At 37.2% G+C, this 22,715-nt stretch overlaps 2 protein-coding genes across 2 annotated transcripts; one reads left to right on the forward strand and one right to left on the reverse strand.

Annotated features, from left to right (window-relative positions):
• The first annotated feature begins 1,440 nt into the window (after window positions 1-1,440).
• LOC137390387 (mitogen-activated protein kinase 1-like) lies at window positions 1,441-4,209 on the forward strand. Its single transcript, XM_068076719.1, has 2 exons — window positions 1,441-1,648; window positions 3,195-4,209. Exons 1-2 carry the CDS (start codon window positions 1,441-1,443, stop codon window positions 3,470-3,472), a joined length of 486 nt encoding a protein of 161 aa, XP_067932820.1. The 3' UTR covers window positions 3,473-4,209.
• Window positions 4,210-6,626: 2,417 nt separating this feature from the next.
• LOC137390122 (transmembrane protein 199-like) lies at window positions 6,627-10,038 on the reverse strand. The gene is made up of 6 exons (XM_068076386.1): window positions 9,657-10,038; window positions 9,207-9,286; window positions 8,750-8,839; window positions 7,834-7,864; window positions 7,635-7,753; window positions 6,627-6,745 (listed from the first exon to the last, which is right to left on the reverse strand). The coding sequence occupies exons 1-6, from the start codon at window positions 9,889-9,891 to the stop codon at window positions 6,668-6,670; spliced, it is 633 nt and encodes a 210-aa protein (XP_067932487.1). The 5' UTR covers window positions 9,892-10,038; the 3' UTR covers window positions 6,627-6,667.
• Window positions 10,039-22,715: the final 12,677 nt, after the last annotated feature.

Raw genomic sequence — 22,715 nt, forward strand, 5'->3', positions numbered from 1 at the left:
TCAACCGACCAGATGTTCTATCAAGAACCTTTTCGGCTCGGCTTGGCTCAGTCCTGGACTCGGTCACTCCGTCATCTTCTATCCTCCTTCTCTCATCCCTCTTTTAGTCCTGGGCCTGGCAATCAGTCGTGCAATACATATCTATGTATACGTCATAATATATAGGTATCTCATTGAAAGGCATTGAATTAATTTTTTTATTTGTATGTTCATAGAAAACTTTGATTCTATACTCAGGTAGAATCCTAAAATAATTGTTGACTGTTGTTTCTTGCTTGTTATATATATGCTCCCTGCTGTTCAACTTACTTACAATTCCTAACTTTCTTTCAGGTTTCTCAGCTTTTGAACTTTAGACATTGTAGATATTGAACTTATGCATTTATCTAAAATTTGCTTCAACCAAACCTTTAAATACCTGTTGATATTTAGAGGTTTAGCAGAAGCTCGACTTTTCAATGTTTTGCCTTTTGTTACGTATTTGGGTGAAAACTAAAAAGGCCATGCTTATGGCAGCTGTGAAATATTTATTTTGTTTTTGTACAGTCAAGACTTTTTTCTACATTATTATTATGTGCTATGTTTAATGTTAAACACATTAAATATTGTAAATGTTATAATAGAATCTCTATTTTATGAGTGGTCAGTAAAGAGAAAATGTTTTAGGCTACATGTACTTGACCAACTTTCCAGAACTAGCCCACTAATTTATTATTTGTCTTGCTCTCTATTTAATGTTGACTAGCTAAAATACACATTGTCACGCCGGTGAGTTCTACCTTAAACCTATTCTCTTTGTCATTATGTTCTTTTTTCATGTATTCATTTATCGATCTACTAACTATCATGTATCTAGCCTTTGTGGGCTTAGCTTGGACACGCTGCTCGTACTTTTTACCCTAGCAACTTAACAAAGGACTGCTAACGCTTGTAAGTTTAGCTGAACACAAACAATATTTACACAATGAGCATCGTATTGAAAAAAGTATATGACGGAGATTTCCTGATATTGCCTCCTATAAACTAATGTAATATGCACACTAGGTACTAGTCACATGCTCTTTGCTAAGGTGTGCGTGTCACAAGGTTTAGAAAGCTACGTTGCCGGCTGCGCTACCTTGAAAAACCATGAATTTCTCCGAAGAAATGAAAGAGAGAATTAAAACATTTATAAGAAATAACATTAAAGTGGACAATCCAGATACAAACACTGGTAGATGGAGAGAGGATTACCGTAAATTATCTCGAGAAGAGGGTTCGTGGGAGACGCCAAAGCGAGGATGATTCGGCATCGTATACGAAGTACTGAACTTGCATGACGAAAGAAAATATGTTGTGAAGGAAATCGTGTTGAATTTCGTGGCAAATTACGCTGACACCAGTTTAACTCGTCATTCTGATGTCGTGCAAGGTGATTCAGCGGGCACAATGAAATTTCTAATGGCGTGTCAAGAGTCAGTCCTGCAGTCTTCTGATGAGTTGAAACATGAGAACATCGTGAGAGTTCGTGATGCTTGGATAGAGCAGCCAGAGGCGAGGGAGTGCGAAGATGAGTGTGATCGAGTAGACCCAGAAGCGCTTATTGAGTTTGTAAATGATGAGACCCAGCGTACAGACAGGATAAGGAGAAATCTCAGGCTAGAGCAAGGTCAGTAGTCAAGGCTGTAAAGGATATAATGGCTAAAACATCTAGTATGTTAGTAATGCCCTATATTGACCATCAGGCATGCTAGAACCCTCATAGAGTGATGCTTGTTTGCACAGTGCTTTACAAAGGCAACTTTTAAATTCAATCTTTAAAGGTTGACTTGCAACAAAATTTACATTACAGTTATTTGGTATCAAAAGATTCACTATGTCTTACTCTGCTGTGTTGTAGGTGCAAAATATGTGAAAATGTGATTACAAGCTCTTAAAAGCTCAAAAACGAACAGTTAAAAATATGGCCGCATGTTGGAATCCATGATGTTATATTAAATAAACACAAATCCATGTTTATTTCTCTGACGGAGTCAACTTGACGTGGTTATTATTATGACACGTGCTGTTATTACGTGAAATGAAATGCCAATAAAAAGCTCTATGTAACACTTCTCGTAGCATTATTTTTATGACAAACGCTTCGGGTTCTACCAGAAAGCCTGTATCAAATATAGATGCTCGCTACTTTGCAATTTAGTTTCAGCTTGGTCTAATCATCTAGTCATAATCTGATTATGTTACCCATATTTCCGCTAAATGGTGTGAACAACTTCTGCTGCATTATTTTCTGGCAAATCGCGCAAATAATTTCTGCAGCATTTTTCAACCATCATAGGTGACCAACAGGCTCTTCATGTTTATCAGATAATGATACATGTATGTACACCCTCGAGCTAAAGTGAAAAAATTAAACTGATTTTTAGGCTAGGTTTTGAGATATCAGTGTTCAAAGCGGCAGCATTACGATGATAATAAAATAGACGCGTAAGAACAATAGACATGGTTTTATTGAATGTGTGAAGTATGATTGTTAAAATATTTCGATGAATGAGGTTGCATGAAAGTGTAAACATGAAGCGCATCGTGTTCAATTACGTCACATTTGAGCCGTTTTGAGAGGGATTCTTACCTACGGTGTTTTCGTGATGGCTGCGATTAACTGTTCGATTTTGAGCTTTTAGGAACTTGTAATCACATTTCCACATATTTTGAATCTACAACACAGCAGAGTAAGACATGGTGAATCTTTTGATAGCAAATAACTGTAAAATAAATTTTGTTGCAAGTCAACCTTTAACACAAACACATATATGGCTATAGAAATACTCTTTCAATGGCTCTGGGTATGCCAGATCCAGCTTGCACACCATCATCATTGCCTCAAGATTACAGTCATGGAAACGCAAATTTTGCTGACCAGCTTGTTTTGCAAGGCTTCCATACCAATTTTGTCAAAAAGAGCTAATTTACCATAAATTTGATTACTATTTCCTAGCCGAGGAATATTAATAATGAGCCAGACAAGTTTTTAAAGCTTGTTTATGAAACCCTTGGTGGTTATACCTAGGGTAGACTTACAATCACATAGACTGCACAACTCTTTGCACAAGTTGATAGTTACAATAGCATAACTTTCAAACAACACTGCTGTGGAATATGAAGAAAATATTTAATTTTATACCAAATCTAGATGAAAGTGCTTTTTGTTGCAGGACTCAAGTTTTTCATAGTGATGGACTTCTACAAAGAAGACCTGAAAGAGAGATATCAGCGTGAGATACCAGGGAGAGATGAGACAGTCGGCTACATTTACCAGATTGCCTCTGCCCTTCAATGTATTCACAACAAAGGTTATGTACATCGCGATCTGAAACCTCGCAATATTTTTGTATCTGAAGACAATAAGCTAGCATTGGGTGACTTTGGTTTATGTAAACGCGTAGCTGAAGGTGATAGGAATCATGGCAGTGCAGGTACACCCCCCGTATAACACAGCACCTGATGATCTCCTAACTTCAAAATGGGACATCTGGTCTCTAGGAGTGATAATATATGAGCTGTTTTATATCTCAGAGAGTTATCCACCACCTAGTGAGGATAAGCTAAACATGGAAATATCCAAACTCATCAAGCTTGGCATTGACAAACGCCAGCAAGATCTCAGAGAGCATGTAGGTCCAAAAGTTAAACCAAAATCAATGAAAAGATTAGCGGTACAATGTCTCCAGCCAGTTGAGTCTCGGTATACAGCTGATGCCGTTGTAGCCAAGCAGCAACCAAGCGATGGTATTCCATTAGTTGTACAGCGTGCCTGACAATGATGACAACCGATTTGCTTGAATGAGACTTCACATGTTTTGTCAAGTTGGAAAGTTGGCAAGCTTAATTCATAGGATTTTATTGCTGCAACTTTTAATTTATGTTATATTAGTATGGTTATAGAAGCTGGTTTTAGTATAGAAGCTTTAGAAAGGCTGTCTACAAAAAGGCTAAAAGCATATGTGACCAGTTTCTAGCGAAGATACCATTTCCTGATAAATCAGAGCAGTAGTTATATGATTTTTCTTTTGTATATGTTACAGGGTTTTATGGGATTTTTCTGTTCATCATATGCATATATATTATTTTACACATAGTTAGCAAGACTGACATTGCAACCCTTGTTATAGAGTATATAAAAATTTGTAGTTCGAATTGTAAGCTAACAAATTGATGTAATGATAGAGAATAAGAGATCTGACAGTAACATGGGTGTGTTGAATGTTTATGTAAATACAATGGTTTTAGTGTCAATACATTACTTTCTGTGTCAATACATTACTTTCAGTGTCAATGCATTACTTTCAGTGTCAATACATTACTTTCAGGGTCAATGCATTACTTTCAGTGTCAACACATTACTTTCAGTGTCAATACATTACTTTCAGTGTCAATACATTACTTTCAGCGTCAATGCACTACTTTCAGTGTCAATACATTACTTTCAGTGTCAACATGATACTTTCAGTGACAATACATTACTTTCAGTGTCAATGCATTACTTTCAGGGTCAATGCATTACTTTCAGTGACAATGTATTACTTTCAGTGTCAATACATTACTTTCTGGGTCAATGCATTACTTTCATTGTCAACACATTACTTTCAGTGTCAATACATTAATTTCAGTGTCAATGCACTACTTTCAGTGTCAATACATTACTTTCAGTGTCAATATGACACTTTCAGTGTCAATGCATTACTTGCAGGGTCAATGCATTACTTTCAGTGTCAATACATTTCTTTCAGTGTCAATATATTACTTTCAGGGTCAATGCATTACTTTCAGTGGCAATACATCACTTTCAGTGTCAATACATTACTTTCAGTGTCAACGCATTACTTTCAGTGTCAATACATTACTTTCAGTATCAATGCACTACTTTCAGTGTCAATACATTACTTTCAGTGTCAATATACTTTCAGTGACAATACATTACTTTCAGGGTCAATGCATTACTTTCAGTGACAATGCACTACTTTAAGTGTCAATACATTACTTTCAGTGTCAATATATTACTTTCAGGGTTAATGCATTTCTTTCAGTGTCAATGTATTACTTTCAGTGCCAATGCATTACTTTCAGTGTCATTGCATTACTTTCAATGTCAATGTATTACTTTTAGTGTCATCATTTTCAGCATAACTGTAATGTAGGCAAAGACAATTCGTAGCTTGTTATGCTATTGTAACAGGCTTTGTATTACTTGTTGAAGGATTCACATGCAATAGACCCCTCACATCATGGACTGGAATGTCCACCTCTAGTTCAACTGGCCAGGAAGCAAATGTCACCACTAGATATCATGCATACTCATCTTATTGCACTTTTTATTACGCCATTAAAATATTTTTTAAAAGTGAATTAGTGCTGAGTTGTCACAGCTAGACAGACAGTCACCCACATTTCACTATTAGCTGACCAAAGGAAGACCAGTAAAGTATTTTACTGACAATACATGACAGGTGTTCCTTGACGATCGACCACTGTAGATAACATGATGAGAAATGAACACGCCCGTATTTAAACATGAATGAATACTTTTTAGGAAATTTAGCCCCTTGAGCTTTGACTTTGTGACATCAGCAGCTTTAATTAAAGCAGTCTCAGAGCCTTATTATCAGTGCTCTTACCAGTTATTAAGTACTGTTAAGATTACTTGCTTATTTGTATATGTTAATCAATCTGCTTTTAATACAAAGAGGTGAAGAAACTACTAATTCTTTTCTTTGACACTCATTTCTACACATTAAGAGTTATACAACCATAACACAACCATAGCACAATCATAACACAACCATAACATAACCATAACACAGAACGATAACCATAACCTGCAACAGAACGATAACATAACCATAACACAGCCATAACCTAACCATAACGCGACGTTAGCATAATCATAACAACCATAACACAACCCTAACATAACCACAACACGATCATAACAAAGCAATAACACAACTATAACATAACTGTAACACAACTATCGCATGACCACAACACGATCTTAACACAAGCATAACGATGTGATAACACACATGTAACTATAACACGACCATAACACAGCTATAGCATGATCATAACATGACCATAGCACATTCATAATGTGGCCATCAGACAACTACAGGATAATCATAACACGACCATAATACCATTATAACACAACCACAACACAACTACAACACATTACTGTTAATTCCTTCCAATCCCGAGTATTGTTTAAAAATTAATGTAGTCGGGAATAAAGACTGGAGAGGTATCTATCCTTTGTTTTTTCGTGACGCCATTTTATCGTTGTCGGCCATCTTTATAGACAATTTAATCGTTAGAAACACGAAGCTTTTGCAATAATAATTTTAAAACGATGTTTTTATTCGCAATTTTTTATTATAGTATCAAAACAACACTTAAAAGTACTAATAAATCAAAGAAAATCGTTTTCTACAAATATGGCGGCTTTTTCGTGAACGAGCGCATGTGCAAACAACTTGATGACGTCAAAAAAACGATGGATAGTATATAATAAACAACATGCACTCAATCAACCTTAACCCTCGACTAGCTGCTCAATATCCTGCAGAGACAATGAATAAAACTCAAGGTCAGCTGACTGTCAGAACTGATATTTATTGGCTGATCATAATTATACGTATTTCTTAATGATGAAGTACACGTCTGCAAAGAAGACGATGGTTGCCAGGGTTACTCCAACTGTCAGTTGCTACAACAAATGAGAGAACACTAAACAGTTTTGCTCTTTAATAAAATTGTTTGGAACATCTGGCCATAGAGATAAGAGTAGATATGAATAAGATTGACTTGCTGTAGTGTGTATAAGTTTCCAGCAAACTACCCTAGCACATATACAGTAATTTGGGATTGTCTGATTTCGAATGTCGGATAGGAAAGCATGTAACAAATTAATAGATGACAGACTATTGGCTCTTCTGGATTGCCTATTAGAATTTCATTGCTTGTTATTGAGTCATTTTCAACAACAAGCAACTAAAATGGTAATTCCAACATGGATTGAAAGATGGCCTTACTGATGGATCCAATTAAAACATTTTCAGCTTCCTCTCAAAAACTTTGTTATATGGCAGTTGGTAATAAGTTATCATAGCCTAGAAACATTAAATATTGACAAAGACATCAGGGTATGTCTCAATAGTATTTTATAGAGTCATACGCAGGTCTTTATAACTAGACTTTGCCATCTTGTATCCTAAACACTCCAAATAACATTTGAATTCTTAGCAAATAACGAGGAATAAGCAATTACAATGTAGTACATGCCCTCCTATAAGCCCTCTTATTTTGAAAAAGAAATAAAAAAGCACCCAAGTCTACATAATCGTAGTAAATAACTCATAGACAACCATCTACTACCAATGTGCTAGACTCCAACCATGTCCGACAAGTAGTAGGGCGACACAACTCCAATAAACATTTAACAAATCAGATAAACGTTACTCTCACCCAGTAAAAATGGCCATATGAAGTTGTCCTACCCTACCCTGAGAAACATCTAATTTCTATTGATGTAAATCATACACTCACTCTAGAGCATAACAAAGTAAACAAATAGTGTGGTGGTTGAGACAACTTACTAGAGAAACGTTAGGAGTCGGTAATGAATATTCCACTCCTTTGTATCCAAATACAAACGCTCCAACAACGGTGAGAATAAAGTTGAAGAGAAATGTTACCTGGCTGTCCATCACTTTTACTATCAAAATATAGAGAGTTGTGAAATATTATTAACTAATACAGACACAATATAAAAGAGAACAGAGAGATCAAACTTACATTCTTTGCCAATTCCCTCATTCGGCTCACTCTACAAAAGTATTATAGGTGTATAATATTTGGTATCCCTGTTTGTTCTTGAACAATATGGGTAAAAGTACCAACACATAAAAGGTATGAGTTTTATTGAAAGTCACCTATAGCCAGGCAGGTCATATGTTAAACTTGCGCAGGTATCATATACAGTAGCAATAATAATTATGGCACCACTTAAAATAGGAATGTTATTCGTTATTAACTGTAAAGTATTTATTAATTGAATTATAGCAATATCCACAATAATGGAAAGTTAAGAAGGTTCTATGTATGAATATTATGAAATACATGTATCAGCTGATATTTGCGTTTTTAGCCTGGTTTTGATGTGAAAGGGCGGTCGGGATCTACAAATTATGACACAAAATTTTAAACAAACTTGAAAAAAATTAGTAGGTGGTCAGATAGTTACGATTGCCATTGTACAGTAGTGTAAGCAGTTATGCCATTATGTGACAGGAATGATCAGGTCCTTGAACTAATTTAAGATGGCTAGCATGTTATACGATCTCTTATGTAAAAATATTTCAACAACTATCATATATTATCAATAGACAGATCAGAGAATAAATGCATCAGTAGATAAAAAAGTAGTTCTATACAGGCTTAGTGGTTACTCTTCATTGTGGCTGTTTAAATAATAAGAACATTGATTTTTAGGTTTCGGTAACCACAACCTCAGTGAATGACGATGTAACCTTGACATATATAACACAACTTTATCACACACACACAACTATAGAGAGCAAGTTCTAATGACAATCGCCATACTTAGCAATAACCACTCACTAGCCACAGCTACATGTATCTGATTGTGATGAATGGCGATGAGAAATGACTAAGGCTTGAGGCATGGCAAACATAGAACAGTTTTACTAACCGCGGAAGAAATGTTTTTCGTCATCTTCTGATACTCTGCCTCTTCTGCAAGCAACCTCAATCTCTCCATCCTTGCCACGTAAGCATCAGACTAAAATAAAATATGGCATCAGCATATCTCAGGCAATATTTAGCAAATAATACAGTGCCAGCTTGTCTCTTGACTCTCATTATAAGAGGGGACAGTAGCTGAAGTGATGTACAAGATGACTCACTCTGACCATAGAGGAGGTGATGAGAACTGAAGTGATGTACAAGATAACTTACTCTGACTATAGAGGAGGTGATGGTATCTGGAGTGATGTACAATATGACTTACTCTGACCATAGAGGAGGTGATGAGAGCTCAAGTGATGTACAAGATGACTTACTCTGACCATAGAGTAGGTGATGAGAGCTGGAGTGATGTACAAGATGACGTACTCTGACTATAGAGGAGGCAACGAGAGATGACTTACTTTATCTAGAGAGGGCGGTGATGGAAGCTGAAGTGATGTCATTTCCATCAACTCATAAAGATGAGGAGACGATTCCTTATCTAAAAAGAATGTAAAAATATTAGTTTGATATTTTTTGTAGAAGTCAGTAAAGTCACACAGATATTCATTAGGTTGTTGGCAGGTTGCAGACATCTTCAAACTCTCAATCATTAAAATTTATTTGATTTTACATGAATATGAATTCCGCAGCCTGAAAATCATCACTTGAGCCTATTTATTTAATTTAGAGTAAGTGCGACTTCAGCAAAGTTTAGATTTTTCACAAATTGCAACAAAACAGAAAAATCTATTTTTTTATCAGAAAAATCAGCAAATGGTTGCCTTTTAACAATCAATGTTCATGTAAAGCGAGAAAGAATAAAATTAATTTGAACTCAAAAAGACAAATTATCTGTTAAAATGTCTTACTCTCATCACAACTTTCTTGCAGACAACTATGGAGAAACTTTATGTCGGAGTACTTCAGTGTCACTCGCTTTTCCTGGTCACTCTGGTTCAATTGACTCCGCATGCTTTCCAATTTCCTTTGTTTCGACGGATCGAGTGTGTTCCGTGACAGAGCAGTATCACAGTGAGTCAATATGTCTCTGCTCACACTCAGCATATCGTAGGAGTACTCATCAAAATTACTATGAACAGCCATAATCGATCAAACTGATCCAAAACAATGAGGAAAAAAACCTTTCTAGCTGTAGTTAGTTATTGCAATGCCGAAAAAAACTAATCCAACACCTAGGTAAAGAAGACGGCTTTCTGACGCTTCTCCAAGCAACTGCCCAAAAAGGACAGTGATGACGAGAGTGAGTGAGTTAGTCAATGGAACAGCGAGTGAGAGGGTTGAGGAAGAAAGTGCCCAGAAGTAAAGAACTGAACCAGCTTGGTTGATCAAGAATGGTACGGTGTATCGCCAATTGGAAATGAGGAATATCAGTTCATACGTTCTCTTGCGGAAGAAACCGGATTGGGAAGAGGCTGATGTGTGCAGAGACTCTATTCCAGTAGAACCCTTTTTGATAAGAGGGTTAGTACAGCCCCAAAGAACTGCTACGAGAAGACAAGACAACACTTCGCTCAACAGCATCAGATTTGAGCATTGACCACCGTTTTAACACCTAAAACCAGACAACTGTTAGAGTTAACAGAAAACACAGTTAAGTTGCATGAAAACAAGATCATATTCACCGCTAGCTAAGGTATAAATGCTTTAAGATGTTTTTGCAAGTATATTCCTCAATTGACATTTCACTCAATTGATTTTATTGATTAGAGATAAACTGATTAGAATCACACAGCATAACTACGCTATCCATCATCATGCAATAAAGTTAAGTCATCATTTCCTTTATAAAACTATTGAAAGAATCGGATGAGCAGGTTTTCAAAAAGAAGCTAATCCAATGGCTCCCATCACAGGAAATCAGTAAAACAAAACAGAACTGAATGTTTCCAGCTACAGGAATAGAGTTGTTAGTTCAAGGCAGCCAGCCCTTAATGCAAGAAGTTAATTTGATCAAAGATCTCTTTGAATGTCAAAACTATAGCATGTTGATACAAGTATTTCTATAGGAACACACTGTATTGCATCTAGTCCATTCTACATCTCAAAAGATTCACGGTAAGTAAATGATTGATACTATTACATTAATAGCATTTAAACAAATGCACTACATAAAACTATATACAAAAGCCAAATGCAAAAAAAAAACAATTTATATTTAACAAACTAAACTAATAAAGCACAAGTAATATAAAATAAAAGGAGGCTTTAATTATCATATCACTTGTACATTAGACAGGCAAACAAAGGTATAGCTTTTGTCATATCTACTATATAAACGGCAATCTGTGTGTGCGTGCGTGTTGGTCCACCTTACAACCTTATAGAGCGGTCTTTCCTTTTTTGGTAGTACAAATTTCGGTCGTAAGAAGTGAACTGAACTAAAATGATATGAAAATTAAACAAATTATAGAACGGTCTTTCTTGTTTCCATTCGGTCAGACGAAGCCAACTGAATCAATATGAGTAGTAAATAGATTATAAAGCGGTCTTTCCTTTTTTCGATTCGGTAGTACGAGGCGATTTGCATTAAGATGAGTAAGTAGTAAAATTAAATTAGTAGTAAATATTAGTGGTAAATTAAATTTACTACTCATTAAATAAATTAATGAGTAGTAAATTAATTAATACTAATAAGTAATTGTAATTAATATTTACTGCCAACATGTACCGGGAAGGTCACGCAAACGTTTGTTTTTTGGGGTCACTGAGAAAACGCTGTTCTCACCTACTACATTTATACATCACAAAAGTGAGTACTTCTCATTCAATGTTGTATTGTTTATGAATTGCCACACCTCCACTACATAACCCTTTCACTTCCGTCCATGTACAAATTTACCTATCGACCTACTGCCAGCCATTTTGCCAATATTGCTTCATGATATGTGTACAATATTTTTTCAATTTCAAACTCCATCTAGAACATTTGTTTTGGTTATATATTTAATTTGGCCAACATGTTAAAAAACACTGCTATGCAAAAAATTCATTGTATCTTTACTTTGTGCATTGATAAAGCGATGTGAAGCTATGAAGCTAAAACGATCCTCTACAATGTTCCTTATTCTTACAAAACCATTACTTTCACCACCATCAGAGTCGGTGCTGCTACTGCTATTTTAATTATTTGTGTAATCACAAAAATCTGAATGGGCTATAATGTCATCACCATAAGTAGTTATTTGTTTTCTAACTCAGAGGCATTTACAGAACTTACACAAAAATGTTCGTTTTTAAGTTGAAAATTCCCAAACAAAGATTTAAAATTAAACTTTCAAGCACATAAATTACATAATTTTTTTATTGTATATTTCAATACATCAGAGTCTTGGCTTTTGAATGAGCTATTGTTTGCCATGGTGAGACAGACATGATTGGTTGGTGTTTATAGGATTTCCCCAGAGCTCTACCGCAGAAATATTTACCTGCATAGGCTCGGAAATTGTGACGTCACAATTTTCTTATGCGGTGTTGTGTGCTCTTACCGCCTATTTTATTGCTTACCGCTTATATTTATCAGCTACGATAATGACGCTAGTGTCAGGCGAAGATGGGACAACTTCAGAGAACCAATGAAGATGAAAAAGGAATCAGTGTCATTAGTTCTCCATGTACAGATTATTTCTATGATAAACAACTCGATTCCAAGCACCATACTATGTTTTCCCGATGATATTATGCACTAGCCCTGTCATTTTATTGTGATGTTGAGGGTCGCGACTGAGACTAATTAGTTTCAAGCATTGGGTGATCTCGCGAAAGTGCAAACGCAGGTCACAATTTAAACCATAACTGCCACGAACAACTTTTATCGTATTTACTAGGTAAATCAGACATGCTGATTCCGATTTTGTAATCAAAATAAAGATTAGGCCACTAACTTTCAGATGTAATAAAGGATTTTTTATAGCGTTTTAATATCGGTCTCGAAAACAACACGATCGGCATAACAAGCTCCGCCCATAAATACTTGACGTAACCTAGCTTTTTAGAAACAGAAGTTACCTAGAGATGTTTAGACCGATTTAGAATAATAGAGATGGGTGTTTTAAAATCTATTAATATCTAAATCCAGCTTTAAAAATAATATCAGTCTTTTCTGAAAGGTAGATAAGCTATTTAGCATTGCATATTTAAAAAGCGTGATAACAACGCTAGCTCGTGATAAAACCGCGCTTTATGAGCTCATTTTTCTCGACGTCCAGCCCATTTAAACGCCATGTAACAAGCTGCGAGCAATTTTAAATAGTTTATATCCCTTTCATAAAAAACTGAAATTATTTTACAAGCTGGATTTAGATAATAATGGGTTTTAAGACACCCATCTCTATTATTCTAAATCGGACTAAACTTTCCTAACTTCCGTTTCTGAAAAAGCTAGGTTTCGTCACATATTTATAGGCGGAGCTTGTAATGCCGATTGTGTTGTTTTCAAAACGGATATTGAAACGCTTTAAAAAAGCCTAAATGACTTTGAAGGTTAGTGGAGTAATCTTTATTTTGAGTACAAAATCGGAATCAGCGTGTCTGATTTACCTAGTAAATACAATAAAAGTTGTTCGTGACAGTTATGGTTTAATCGATGTGATTTCATTACCTTTATCAACGACAGTACATTTATTGAAGCATAAATAATTAACTCAGAACATGTGTTTGTATTGGTCTGGCGTTAGCACGATCCAGGGCATTGTTGATTATCTAGAATCCTAGTTTATTATTAGCGCTCTCTGGGTTTAACAGCACCGATTGTCACAGAAAAGCGCAGCCTCAATGGCAGCGAAAGGGATCGACTACCTAAGGCTAAATAATAATTGTGACATCAACTTTTGAGAACCTGAACCAAGTGTTTTTTTTTGCAGGGCATACTTTTGACACTTTGTTTTTCATAGTTCTATTATTCTTTGTGTATTGAATATAGACTGATTCGAAAGCCAAGACTTTGTTGTATTGAAACATATAATTAAAAAATTATGCAATTTATGTGCTTTAAGCTAATTTCATAGAGAAAACTTAGGAAAACACTGTCACTACTATAAAATTCCTAAAGATAGTTGGTTATGTTATTAATGAATAATAAAATTCAGTTACTAGCAATTGCTGGAAAAGTCCTAAAAATGCGTCTATGGCGGTCGACAATAGAAAGCGCATAAATTACTCTACCTCAGTAAAAGGAATAAATACGTTATTTTGCCACTGTTCGTGATAGTAAACATGCTCATTTCCTTTCGCAGCTGAGTTACTTTTACTTTTTTCCAGCTACATGTACTACAGAACTACAACTACTACAGAACTTGCACGGGTACTGCTACTGCGTTTTACCTACTAAATTTCTACTTCAAAAAGGTAAGTACTCATTCAATGTTGTATTGTCTATGAATTGTCACACTTCCACTACTGAAAAATGTTGGAATTGCCACTGTTCGTGATAGTAAACATGTTCATTTCTTTCCACAGTTGAGTTACTTTTTTCCAGCTACAAGTACTACAGAACTACAGCTACTACAGAACATGCACGGGTACTCCGAGCGTTACGATAAGCGACGGTGAGAAGAAAGAGAGCAGGGTGTATTACAAAAAAGCACACCATCTCATTCACTTTTAGAAATGCTTGAAGCAGTACAAATGCCTCCCAAAAAGCCTACTGCAAAAATGCAAGAACAGATTGATTCCCGTAGACAAAGAGACCGAATTTGAATAGCAGCAGCTAGACGAGCAGAAACTGCTGAGCAAATATGGCTACGGTGAGAACAGGCCAGAACTGATACTGCAGCAGCTAGAAGTGCAGAAACTGCAGAGCAAACACAGCTACGCCTACAACGAAACAGAATAGCTAATGCATTTGCTAGAAGAGCAGAAACCGCTGAACAAACACAGCTACATCGAGAGCAGGCCAGAATAGGTGCTGCAGCTGCTAGAAGTGCAGAGACTGCTGAGTCGACCCAGCAACTCAAACGACTCAGCGCAGCCGCTACAGCGGCCAGAAACCTCTGAGCAGATGCAGCGGGGACTAGAACATGATGCACTAACTGCAGCAGCTGCTCGGCGAGCTGAATTTCGAGAGCAGATGAAATGGCGACAACAGCAAGATGCACTAACTACAGCAGCTGCTACCAGGCGCCGTGCATGGGCAGAAAACTTCCCACTTGACTACAACTCTGCAACACAGTATAGGGCCAAATTTTTTAAGAGATAAATGTCCCAAAATGCTCCAGATGTAATGCCTTATGTTGGAAAGTTAAGAGGCCATATATGTAGTTTACATAGTAAATTTTATCAACGCAACCAATTTACTGCTGCACAGTTTGTATACACCATGTCAAAACACAGGCTATAGACAAAGAACTGGTGAGTCATGCTTAGTGTTTTAAGCATGTAGAAGTCTCAACTCAATAAATGCTGGCGATAGCTCAGCAGTGCAATAGCAAAATATTTTCTAGAATTTCATAAAATATGTAACACTTTTCAATACTGCCAGTACGAAGAACTTCAGTTTGTCTAGCAATGTCAATTTCATTATCAGTTTTATGTACAAAAATTGGACAGCTCCGATTTGAGAGGTTTGACACTGATGCATTGAAGACTAGCTGTAAAACACATTGCAGATTTTCATTGTTCTCTCCAACATTATTGACATGTTCGACTGCATATTTGTATGCAGTCTGATCAGCACAAAAATTTCAGTAGATTGGATATTTGGAGTTATTTTGAGTATGAAAGGCAACTCTCAATAAACCTATTGCTTTACGTGAATCCGTTCCCGAACAAGGATAATGCAGATAGTAAGAGATAAAGTTGAGTAGGTACTAGTAGTGATAGAGATATGGAGCTAATGTAACTGACACTACATGATATTTAAACAATATTTTTGTCTTTTTACATATAATTGATGTTTGATTCACCTGATACCTAAAAATCACATCTAGACTATAGTTGTTTCTGGCTTTCCTTTGTTTGCATTAATTTTATTTCCTTACCATAATTACTAGATGGTTTTAGAGATTTTTTAAAAGAATTAATTTAAATCTGTTCAATTTTAAAGCTGCAAAAATATAGTATACAGCACTGCTTAATATTATTTAGACACAATACAGGTCTACTGATTCACAAAACTGCAATGTAACTAGAAACTTCAGACGCGTGTTGAAAACTATTACAGATCCTGCATCAATACAGATTGTCAAATTTCTTTTTTAACAATGATTACAATCAGCAGATTTAGTGTGTCATCAGGTATGCTCTCAGTTGTGCATACAAGTGTGAATGAGATGTGCATTTTTTGGTTAGTTCGATTTTTGCTTGCTTGAAAGCCTTTGCCAGAATTTCAATTGAACCAGTTGCCTTCCACATTTTATTGCGTTAAATTCTGATTTTCGCTAATCAAGGTTGGCTCTTCTGCATGCTAGTGATGAACAGCCTGCTGTGGAACTGTGTAATAGACAGTGAAATTTTGAATCAGAAAATTTGAAAAGTGCTCTCTCCAGGAGTCCCTAGGAAGCATGTCATTCTTGTCTTCAATAAAAACAGGCTCGTGTAATCTTAATGCGCACAGTTTCCTAGCCTCAGAAAAGAATCTCTTGTTATATTAGTAAGCCTATCTGCTAAACTTTGTGTCTCCTTCACAATTTCTGTTTCCAACGCATTCTGTACCTTCAGTACTCATAACTGCACATCTGCTTTCACACTATGGTTTGTTGTTCTTGAAGTCATTTTTTCAAGCAACAAGTTTGACTAGTTTCATATTTGTTAAAGTTAGTTTTATACCCTTGATGCTCTAATCATGTACCCGTTTCAACTTTTGCTTGACTTATTCTCCAGCGGACCTCACTATTAAACAGCTGAACATATCATCTAGTTACGAAGTCAGACAATTTTTCACAAACCCTACATTTAAACATTCATAAACTGTTACGAATGCGATTAGGCGTTAGCACAGTAGTAATGATAGTCCTATAGGAATAGACGGAGATAAACCAAATTACAGACTTACGGCATTGATTAAAAATGAAAAACGTGATCACATTTGCATAGCGAAAACTCTCATAATCATATTGAAATATACTTGATAAACGAGTGCGTTTTAAATTCGAACTTTCTATTAAGTTGGATTTAAAACAACGAACAGACTGGTCACTGTAAAACAATTCTTCGTTGTACGGCAACTTTCGCTTTGCATATCATGTGACTACGGTAGGTTTTTAGCCTTCTACTTCGTTTTCTCTTGTACCTTTGTTTCGGGCCTAGAGCCCTAGACTAACTGGCAGCGTAAAACTCAACGCCATCTCTTTTGCTATATATTTTTTAAGCGTCGCTATGTAATTCGGTTCGCCAACATCTTTTCTTAAGCTAGAGTGATCACAGACTAATATTTTTCTATAGATATTATAATGTTCAGTAGGTTAGAGGCTTATGTTTTTGACCGATAAAACGGTTAGTAATGTTTCTCAGCTATAGCACGCAGTGTCGTATAGGGAGTGTCCCTATACGACACTGATAGCACGTAGCCCTTCTTATTGCCTCTGTAATGCAACACACGTAGTACCTGCTAGCTGCAGGGGTCAGGAACCTTTTTACCTAATACGGCCAAAAACCCTCATGCTTCAAAATTTACTTCTAGGAGAGCCATATGTATAATTCAAAGCTCGAAAACATGAAATGGAGAAAGAAGACCAACAAATTCATTACCTTTGAGCAATTTTTGAATATACCGAAACTGTATTTATTTTAAACGACAATTTTGAAACAAATCTTTAATGAAAAGTACTTCTTACTATTAATGCGACTTCTGATGCTGCATGCTTTTGCTGATAGCTTTTTAGTCCGGTTGCTACGTGGTGAAGTTCAGCTTCATGCAGGCATTTATGCTTCCATCTGTTAAACGTTACTGCAGGTTCGTCCTAATGTTCTTCATGTGTAAGAATGACTCCTCGTATGCATATGTAGAGCTGTTGAGAGAGAGAGAAATCTTTATTTTATATATGGAATTAAGAAAACAACAACGCCTCTATTTGCAGGCAAGATAAAAAGAAACTGTTATATAATATTATAATATATATGAGTATTTGTACTGTAATGTATTACTCTATGTGGCATTTGATAAAAATGCGCTAAGTGATTGTCAGATAATATGCTAATAAAAATGAATACATTGTTGCACTAAAGCTCTATAATGAAATTGTTTTGTTTGAGTATCTATATATATTACTACTATGTTGAGTATTCGGGTCTTTGATGAGATTTCAGGTCCTTTTTATTGGTCTGTGTCCGCGGCCCTAGTCACCGCATACCCAAACCTCAAGCACCCGTTCATGACTATGTAGCTGATTTCACTGATAGCCAATCCAGGGTGGAGGTAATAGTCCATTTTTTGCCTGACCAGGGCACATCTATGTGGGGTTAGTCAAGGTGATAATCTTTTAGTAAGACTTATGTATTCAATAACTGTTTGCCAGTTGTTTACATCTGGACTTGTGCAAGTTCTGACTACTTTGTAGTCCTTACAGTGATAGAGGAAGTGTAATACTGTTTCCTCATCTTCTAAACATGTGCACACTGGGCTGAACGTTAGTTTAGCTCTGTATTGAAACAGTTGTAGGGCACAGTGACCTGTCAATAGGTCACATAGTGTTCCTAGCTCTTCTCTTGTCTTGTTAATTGGAAGTGGCTGTAATGTCAAGTGATCAATGGGTAGATGTGAAATAAGCCCGTAAGGACAGAGTCCGTTTGCCATTTGTGCTTTATGTCGGCGTGTCCATTCCCGTTGAATGCATTTTTTAATGTTATTTTTTGAAAAAATTTTCGGATAGATGTCATCTAGATTAGTCTCTCTAGGGACAATCTTTTGTGCATCTGCTATGAACATTTTTGTGAGCAGACTCTTGGGAGTGTGAGTCAGAATGTATGTGCACTTAGTTTTGTTTAAGGTTTTCATCAGTTGGAGTCTTTGTTTTGTGTAGAGTAGATCTATTGGTGGAATGTTGATAAGTAAGTGTAGAGACTCTGTGGGAGGATTAAAATGTGCTCCAAGAATTAGTTTTAACTGTTGTGATATTGTTATTTTCTTGGTAATGTCCCATAAATATGCTGCATGTAATGACTTAGGCAATATAACTTGGGTGAGAATACTTTTCGCAGTACTACATTTGAGGCCTGAGTATATGAAAGGTTTCAGCATGTTCATTTTTTGTTCCAAGCTTCTGATGCTGTTACCGTATTGTCTTTTGAACGACATTTCTTTGTCTATAACTATTCCAAGCACTTTAGAGTGGCCTGATATCTGAATGGTGTTTGATCCCATAGATGGTGGATTAAGTTGTCCGTTAAATACTACCAGTTCTGTTTTTTGAAAGTTGATTTTCAACTTCCATTTGTTCATCCATGTTTGAATTTGCTGGCAGTTATAATGGCAGATATTTTGCAATTCTGCTGAGTCTTTACCAGACATGAGAATAGTGCAGTCATCTGTATATTGCAAGCCTGTTCCCTGCACATTCCGCAGCATATCTCTTATGTAAAGAATAAATAAGAGCGGTGATAGTACGCTTCCTTGTGGGAGGCCTACCTCACATTTCACAGGGGTGTGCAGGTAACAGTTGACTTTTAACTGTATTTCTCTAGTTGTTAGGAAAGAAGAGATTACTTGGAGGAAGTTTCCATTAACTCCTATCTCTTTCAATCTGTATATCATTTCTTGGTGTCCAACTGTGTCAAACGCCTTTTGCAGATCTAGGAAGAGAGCCGAGCAATGTCTTTTGTTCTTTAAAAGTTGTGTTGTTTCCGTAATCAGTTGCAGAAGATATACATGGGTACTCCTTCCCTCTCTAAAGCCATATTGTGTCCTGGGAAGTATGTCTAATGTTTCTACCATATTTCGGAGCCTTTGTTCTAATATTCTTTCAAAGGTTTTACCAACATGGGAGCTAAGGGTTATAGGTCTGAATGAACCTTCTGAATTGTAGCAGTTTTTCCCTGGTTTTTTTTATAAAAATAACTTTGTGTGAAATGCTCCAGGGCCAGGTGTGTGTTTTTAGGATTGTGTTGAAGAGACAGTGTAAGGCAATGAGAAAGAAGTTATTGCCTTGTTTCAGCATCTTAGGATGAATACCATCGAAGTCAGCACTTTTGCCTGAAGTCTTGAGTGCTTTTATAGCCTTCGATATTTCATCCATTGTGATAGGATTGTTAAGTCTTTTTGAATGAGTTGCATACTCGGTGGAAAAAGATTGTGGCAGAAGTGCTTCATCAAGTACAGTAGTGTCGTTTGCATCTGCTTTCCCAAATATGTATTGGAAAAGATGCTGAGCTTTACTTTTGTCGTCAGTTAATATTGCCCCTTTATCATCTTGAATATCTCCAATTTGATTGTCTTCTTTAGTATAGAAAACATTCTTAAAGTTTTTCCAGAATTTATCTTTGTTTTGTTCATTTAGCTGCTTCGTATTTTCCTCTACATATGTAGAGCTGTTATGACTCCATTTTCTGCTTTTATAACTAAGGTAATGCTATAAAGACACTATATCAAATCTAGCGCAGCTATCTCATTTAATCACAATTACTGATGATTGCAAACGGTGTAATAATTCAAAATACTTGTAGTGTCGTGAAGTAAATTTTACTAGGCAAGGATAGACGACTCCAAACTCAAAAGTGAGTTCACGCAAACTCGATGAGTCGATAAACAGACTCGTGGGCGAGCTGATAAACAGACTCGAGGATGAGCCGATGAACAGACTCGATAGTTAGCCGATAAACAGACTTGTGGGTGAGCCGATAAACAGACTCGTGGGCAAGCCGATAAACAGACTCGAGGATGAGCTGATAAACAGACTCGATTCTCTCTCTGGTGGCATGCTTCTGTCAAGGATGACAATGCTTGAATTGTGTTTCACTTTCATCTCTGAGACTTGCTCAGTCGTTGCAGCCGAAGCTTTTCCAATGTTTTTGTGCATCAGCTTTGCAACCAGCATGCAGCGAGCTCCGCCAGTTAGGTCTGTCCCTGGAGGCAGAGGTCCATGTCTCCGGCTGCATGGAGAAGTCTTTCAGGTCTCGTTTCAAGACATCTTTGAATCGAGGACGAGGTCTGCCTGTTTGGCGGGTTCCATTTTCCAACACATGAATCATGTGTGGGATTCTCATGCTCGGCATACGGTTGACATGCCCTGCCCATCGAAGCCGGATGAACTTCAGTCTAGATAAGAGGGGGCCTGAGCCAGTCTGCATGAACAGTTCTCCATTTGTCATCTTGCCCTCCCACGTTTTACCGAGAATAAATCTTAGGTTCCGAGTTTGGAAGGCACTGATCTTTGATTCCTGTGGTCGGTAGGTGGCCCATGTTTCAGCACCGTATAGAAGGCTATTGAGAACACATGCCTCATACACACAAACTTTGGTTTTGATACCTATTTGTCGGTTATTCCATACACGCTTGGTTAGTCTGCCAAAGGCGGTGGAGGCAATTTCTAGTCTTGTGGAGATTTCATTGTCTACAGTTGTATTCTTTGAGAGACATGACCCAAGATAAGTGAATTTCTCAACATCCTGCAGGTTAGTGTCATCTATTGAGAATACATGGGGGTCAGAAGCCTGTGACATAGTCAGTCTTTTTCAAACTAATCTGCAGTCCAAAGCGCTGGCAGGATACAGCGAAGTGGTTGAGCATAAACTGCAGGTCTTCTGGGGACGAGGCACATATTGCTACATCATCAGCATATAGCAGTTCCTTGATGACGAACTTCTCAGTAAGAGAGCGCGCTTTATAGCGGGCAAGATTGAAGAAGTTTTCATTGTCACGTGTGAGGAGTGATACACCACTGGATTGGTGAAATTGTCTGTCTGTCACTTTGAACACATACAAGAAGTATATGCCAAAGAGGGTTGGGGCAAGGACGCAACCTTGCTCGACACCTCGTTTAATGGGAAGTTCATCGAGAAGCTGATCATCAAACTGTACTCGAGCTTGCATTCCATTGTGGAATGACTCAATTAGGGCGAGGAGAGTGGGAGGACAGCCAGTCTTCCTGAGAACTGTGAACAGGGAACCTCGGTCGACAAGGTCAAACGCTTTAGTTAGATCAACAAAAGTCATATATAGAGGCACTCTCTGTTCCCGAGATTTCTCTTGGAGTTGACGGACAGCGAATATCATATCAGTGGTTGAGCGTCCTGATCTAAAACCGCACTGTGATTCAGGGTATACATCTTCAGCTATTCTGAGCAGTCTTGATAGAAGTATTCTTGCCAGTAATTTTCCTGTCACACTGAGAAGGGAGATACCGCGGTAGTTATTGCAATCACCTCTCTCTCCCTTGTTCTTGTAGAGTGTAGAGATCTTAGCATTCTTGAAAGCTTGGGGGACTGACTTTGTAGCCCAGCTGTTAGATATGAGTATGTATATTTGCTTGAATAACGAGTCTGGTCCCACTTTGAGAAGTTTGGGCAGAATCGCATCCATGCCAGCAGCTTTACCCAAGTGCAGGTCTTTGATGGATCTAACAACTTCGTCACGGTCAGGCGGCTCGTCTAGATCTAATCTGACTGGTAAACCAGGCAGTCTGTCTATAAACTCTCTGTCAGCATTTCCTTCGGAACCATAAATTTTACTGTAGTGTTCAATCCATCTGTCTAGCTTTGCTTCTCTATCCTCAATAACTGCTCCATCTTTCTTTTTCAAAACTCTTCTATTTTGTTTTTTGGTCCCGTAGCCACTTTGATAGCCCTGAACGTCTCCTTTATGTTACCAGAGTCTCTGGCTACTTCGATGCTGGTGCAGAGAGAGTCCCAGTAAGTCTGCACGCACAGTCTCACGGTCCTCTGAGCTTCACTTTTTGCTAAGTGGTAGTCAGCGAGGGTTTGTCTTGTAGCTTGGGATTTGTACTTCAACATGGCAGCTCGTTTCCTCTCAAGGGCAGGTT

The sequence above is a fragment of the Watersipora subatra genome, chromosome 3 (assembly GCF_963576615.1).
Source record: "Watersipora subatra chromosome 3, tzWatSuba1.1, whole genome shotgun sequence".
In the NCBI taxonomy this organism is placed as follows: domain Eukaryota; kingdom Metazoa; phylum Bryozoa; class Gymnolaemata; order Cheilostomatida; family Watersiporidae; genus Watersipora; species Watersipora subatra.